General features: G+C 38.6%; 1 protein-coding gene across 2 annotated transcripts; it reads right to left on the reverse strand.

Moving 5' to 3' along the window:
- Positions 1-4,598: 4,598 nt before the first annotated feature.
- On the reverse strand, positions 4,599-5,623 carry LOC134794000 (18S rRNA aminocarboxypropyltransferase). 2 transcript variants are annotated; one of them, XM_063765707.1, is made up of 2 exons: positions 5,497-5,623; positions 4,599-5,399 (listed from the first exon to the last, which is right to left on the reverse strand). In XM_063765707.1, exon 2 carries the CDS (start codon positions 5,393-5,395, stop codon positions 4,670-4,672), a length of 726 nt encoding a protein of 241 aa, XP_063621777.1. In that variant the 5' UTR covers positions 5,396-5,399; positions 5,497-5,623; the 3' UTR covers positions 4,599-4,669. The 2 variants fall into 2 exon arrangements, with proteins under 2 accessions (XP_063621777.1, XP_063621778.1); XM_063765708.1 differs by having other exon boundaries at positions 5,592-5,603.
- Positions 5,624-6,094: the final 471 nt, after the last annotated feature.

The raw sequence follows: 6,094 nt of genomic DNA on the forward strand, positions 1-6,094 counted from the left end.
TATGCCAAAACACTTATACTCTTAATACATAGTCATAACTATCTCTAGGGTCTTTATTTAACTTTACATATGTATAGATTAAAAAAGGTCTGAAACTATACTAATCTACATAGGTACTCGTAGAGTTAAAAAAAACTACTTTGTAAATCCTGATACTATACTAATTTACATAGGTTGAGTTTAAAAACATCCTGATATTATGTTGTAAATTCGGCCACTTGTCTGCGAATATGTCTGCGGTTTGGACTGTAGCTAAGAAGTTATTTAGTAATTCTATTGCTCGGTACGTGGGTGCGTTCGAACCGTGATAGGTGCGAACATTTGGATATGCGAATAGGTTTCTGGCTCTACGTGCGCTTCGCCCTACTGCAGCTATGTAGTTGTTAGGTGTATAAATACGCATACGCTCTGGAACGGATGGGTTGTCAATAAGATTTCTTAGTAGTAGACAGTAGTGTAAGGCAAGCGTTTGCTTACGCCTTAGCTCGAGAGACTCTAACCCTACCATTCCCAGGACAAAGGATGACGGAAATAAGTATGGGTAGTATCCGTAATACCTTTTGTAAAGATGTCTAGCAAATTTACGTTGGACGCGCTCGATCATGATGGTATACTTTGCTTCCCGAGGGTCCCATGCGATGGAACTGTACTCAAGCTTGCTGCGAACATAAGCATTATAAAGGATTATAGCGATTTTTGGGTCACGAAATTCTGAGGTCGTTCTAATAATGAATCCTAAAATTTTGTAGGCACTTTTGCAGATATTTATAATGTGAGAGTGCATGTTTAGCTTAGTATCGAGTGTTAATCCTAGATCCCTTATTTCTGTTACTCGGTCAAGGGGAGTGTTAGTAAGAGTATACTTATGCCTGGAGAATAGGATCTACAGAACGGCTAAAACTTATTACTTTGCACTTAGATTCATTTAGGTACAAGCGGTTTGTTTTACTCCAGCTGTCAACCATGTTGATTGTTTGTTGCAGAACCGTACAGTCAGATGCATTTACGACCGGTTGAATTATCTTAAGATCATCTGCATAAAATAGTGATTCCACGCCTGATATATTATTTGGCAGATCATTGACCATGATTAAGAAAAGAGTAGGCCCCAGAGTGCTACCTTGACTAACCCCGGAACGAGTGTAATATCTTTCAGATTTGTTAGAGTTTAATTGGACATATTGTGTGCGATTCCTGAGGTAGTCAGAGAAGAAAACAAGAAGTTGAGGGGTGAAACCTAAGGCTGACAGTTTGCATAGGAGAGTATCGTTGTCAACTAAGTCGAAAGCTTTTTTAAAGTCGAAATAAACAACATCAACTTGTCGTACAGTATCCATCCAGCGCAAAACGCTATCAAAGAAGCAGAAGTGGTTGGTTGTAGTGGATCGTGAAGCGCGAAATCCATGTTGACAATCAACTAATTTACGATTTATCTGATTAAGTAAGCAGTGGTTAAGAATGGTCTCAAACACTTTTCCAAACACGGACAATACAGCAATGGGCCTGAAGTTTGTGATATCGGAGGACTTGCTTATCTTAGGAATTGGGGTCACTCTCGAGACCTTCCATTGGGATGGATATACCAAAATCGATTTTAATCGATTAAGAATTCGGCATTGAAAATCGTAGGGTACAACACTATATCTTACTTTTGACAGACGAATGAGAAATCAACCTTGAACGCGTCTCGACAAGTTTGAATTGTTTTATTTTCGTTGCTGGTTTTCAATGCTTGCCAAGTCTGACGCGTCAAATTAAAGCCGCAATGGAGAAGTAGCATTAGACACAGAGTCGCCTGCTACTGTTTATATGAAATTAATACTGAGCATCAAAATAAATTGTTTTTTTAAATAATAACAGATACTTTAGGGCAAATAGTACTTACCGATGAAAGGAAATGTCTTGATTAATAGCTCCTACATTTTTGGTGGTGCTTGAACAGTTTATTATCGAGCAAGGGGCCATTTTGTTATCACATCCGAACGTCACACACGGAAAGCGGTCGAGAGCAGACTGAGCATCGCGGCGAGCAAAGACGATTTATAATCGTCTTTTCGGCACGCGAGGTACATACACTTTTTCCGTCTACTCGATATAGGTCTGTGGTGCTGGTACTTAGAGAATGTAACCAACGGAGACGCCATGTCTATAATTTTCGGTACAAAATAGTCTGCCGTTTTTTGCGGGGGAGGGGCACATCAAATGTATAGGTACGTCATGTCAGATAAACGTCAGTCCATACATGTGGTTGACATGTGGTTGACCATTGGCCGCCTATTTTCGACAGAGGGGAACGCCTGTCAATGGCCACTCCGTTTGGTTATATTCTCTAAGTGCTGGTACTATTTTTTGGAAGAGCTGATGGTGGAAAGGTAGAAAGGAAAGGCATTAAAGAGTTCTGGGGGCCGATTTTTGAACTTCGACCGCTCGATTTCGTGTATTTCGTTCAATAATATCTCCACTACTAGGCATTTAAATTCTACTAATAGAATTGAAATCGAGTGGTCAATACCACTCGATTCCAAATTTCTATCGCTCGTATTTCAAAAATTAGCATATCGCCGTTTTCCACCGATTTTCGAGTGACGAAATCGAGCGATCGAAATTCAAAAATCGCCCCCCAGTCCTAATTTCGTCGCAATAAGGAGTTGAGCTATTCAACAAACACATTCAGTATCGTTTGCTACGGCGCAAACTATTGGCATATAGTTAATAATATTATACCTATATACCTACTTACAATTAGATAACCCCGAGTTCAAACCCCGTCTCTTAACAAATAAGTAACTAGGTACCTACTTACTTACCAATTATCTGTTTACAACGAAAGTGGAGGACCCGCGCGAAATCGCCTTTTCATACAAAATGAGGACATTTTCCTCTCTGGATTAACATTATTGAAAATATTTTGATACAATCTGTTGTATATGAACCACGGCAATGCCCCCTACATTAGATTTTTTCGATTTTTTTATTATTATAAAGTTAGGAGCATTTATAATAAAAACTTGAAGAAATATAAAAAATTAAAAAAGTCAAACGTAGGGGCATAGCTATGGTTAATATACCTACCTATATCAAATTATGTAAAAATATTTTCCATAATGTCAATATCCAGAGAGGAAAATGGGGACTACGTTTGTACCTATGGAGAAGCGGCCGTCCCCTTTCCTCTTAAGCTATCCAAAATGTGTCTGGAAGAGATCGCTCATTGTCGATAAGACCGCCTTAGGTTACAAAATAGGAACACGTTAAGGAGGATAAGGAGGAGGAAGAAGCCAGGAATAATAACTTTTTGGTAGGTACATAATATATACCTAATAATTACTTACCTTAAACTTTTACGACCTAGATTTGTTGACTGAAATTTTGAAGTAATCTTGCTACAATACCTAGTCATTTGCTGTATGGTCAAAGTACTGTACCTACCTTTATTTACACATATTTTTATCTGCTGCATACTAAACTCCTCTAAATTCTAAATGAAACCCAAAACCCAAAACTATATATGTGTTTTGGCATGAACATGGAAATTTGAATGCGAAAGATAAAGGAACTAAGGTATTTAATCTACGTAAATTACTGTTCTTTACTAACATAAGCACCGGGATGAATGAAATAATAAGTAATAACCAATCACGATCAAAAGTTGTACGTAGAACTTATTCATCAAAGAGGTTAGTGACTTGAGACACCTGCGCGACAGGTTGCATTCAACTTACCTTTAAAGTCCTGGAACTAATTGTTAACCTTAACTCCAAAGTTGTAAATAATTCGTCACTCCAAATTAAAACACACACAATAATCACTCACACTTATTTTCACCACTCAAAGAAAGTCCGAAACAAGTTTCTCCGCGAGTTTCCGACGTAGAATTCGAGCGCTACAAAACCGGCTCACGCATTCAAACGCAATCGCAAACTAAGAGCGAACAGAACAGTAGCTTTAGCTTTACCGGTCCACGAACCCCATAAACTTGATTTACAACTTTATTTCTTACAGCGCCATCTATGAATTTTCTTTGAAGTTGTATTGTCGCGTACCTTACTTTAAAAGCGTGAGCGAGCATACCAAGCGAGTCGGCTGCGATCGCTATCATAGTACGTAAATTGTTGATGTAGTGATAGATGGCGTTATAGTCAAAAGAGTTTAGTTAAGTTATAACTTTGTAGATGGCGTTATGAAACAGAAAACTGAAGTTCATATAAAAATATTTCATTGAAAATTTTGGTATTTTATTTTATCCATAATCTTATTTTCTTGGCAAAACCACAAGTACAACCACAAAAGGGTTCCCAATAATATGATTCTTTATTTTATGTTATTATTAATTAGCTTCTGTAGTGCAGTGTTGTGTAATTCAAATAAGAAAAGGACAATTTTATTATTAGACTAGCGACCCGCCCCGGCTTCGCACAGGTTAACAAATTACACAACTAAACCTTCCTCAAGAATCACTCTATTCTATTGATAGGTGAAAACAGCATGAAAATCCTTTCAGTGGGTTTTGAGTTAATCGTGAATATACATACACACAAACAGACAGACGCTGCGAGGGACTTTGTTTTATAAGGTGTAATGAAAAGAAAATTTAAGAGATTGGTACAATAAATATAATTGGTCAAAAATCAAAATACATATTTACATCATAAGAGATAAATTTTAAGTCCTAGCTGTCCTCCTCTGATTCTGAATCACTATCACTGGGTGGCCACATGGTTCTTGTGTCTTCTTGCTTTTGAGCGGATTCAAGATATTTTGCCTGCGCTTCCAGAACACTTTTACTGTCTGTACAAGCTGCATACAGATCTAATGCTTCATTATTAAGTTCCAAAAAGGAATGACCCCATGAAAACTTTGAAAGGTAGAACTGCGCCTCCTTTTTATGCCCCGTTATATACATAGCGGCTGCCAATGCTTCCACACAACTCAATTGGTAAGGTTTACCATAGTTTATGGGATTGGCTGCAACTAAAAATGGCAATAGCCTCGGGTGAGGTGATTTCATTCTACCAAAAGGAGTTTCATCAATTTTAGCCCATGAACAGTCTATGACTGCAAGTCCTGATTTTTCAATTATGTCCTTGTCATTAGGACTGACGCATTGGGTGCCAACTGGAGATAGCACTAATCCTGGAAACCGCTGACCAAGTTTCAGGTTTTTTATGATTTTGTGTCGGAGTAGTTTTCTTCCGGAGCATTTCTTAGGATCACAGTGATTTAAATCCCACATGGCTACTGTGAAGGATGCTTCTGTTCCTTCTCCGTCGGAGCTGCTGTCATCGCTATCTTCTGATGATACTACAGTAAGCTCATTTAATCTCTCTGCGTAGTCCCTTTCGGTATGCTGGTTGGAGTGTTTACTTCGATTTTTGAGGTTTTTGCCGGGTGCCATAGTGCTGTAACAAAATTGCTTGTATAAAACATTGCTATTGTAAATCATTATATTCATTATAAAGCACACTTAGAATCCAGAGAATATAGATAGACTATTACATTTTAAAACTTTAATAAAACACCACTGCAATATATTTGCTCAAGTTTTAAGCCTAAAAAGCCTAAAAGCAACTCAAAACAAAATTTAAGTTAACCTCACTCCATTCAACATCGAGAACATTACAATTCTGTAACTGTCAGCCGTCACACTAATGTCAATGTCATTCAAAGGCTTCTACAGACTTTGCAACAAACGGCATGCGAATTTTATAGTCGTAACACACTACCGCGCCGCATCGCGAACTTGGTGCGCCGCACCCATACATGAGAGCGATACCTGTATACCTCTCGGAGTAATTAACAATGGAGCCGCCATTAACAGGCGTTCCCCTCTGTCGAAAATAGGCGGCCAATGGTCAACCACATGTCAACCATATGTATGGACTGACGTTTATCTGACATGACGTACCTATACATTTGATGTGCCCCTCCCCCGCAAAAAATGACAGACTATTTTGTACCGAAAATTTTAGACATGGCGTCTCCGTTGGTTATATCCTCTAAGGTATACCTTGGTGATCCCAATGTATCGCAAATCGCATGCGATTATCATAAGCCCCCTCCAGACTATGCGCGTGAATCGCGGGCGAGCACGAGT

The sequence above is a fragment of the Cydia splendana genome, chromosome 9, assembly GCF_910591565.1.
Source record: "Cydia splendana chromosome 9, ilCydSple1.2, whole genome shotgun sequence".
NCBI classification, from domain to species: domain Eukaryota; kingdom Metazoa; phylum Arthropoda; class Insecta; order Lepidoptera; family Tortricidae; genus Cydia; species Cydia splendana.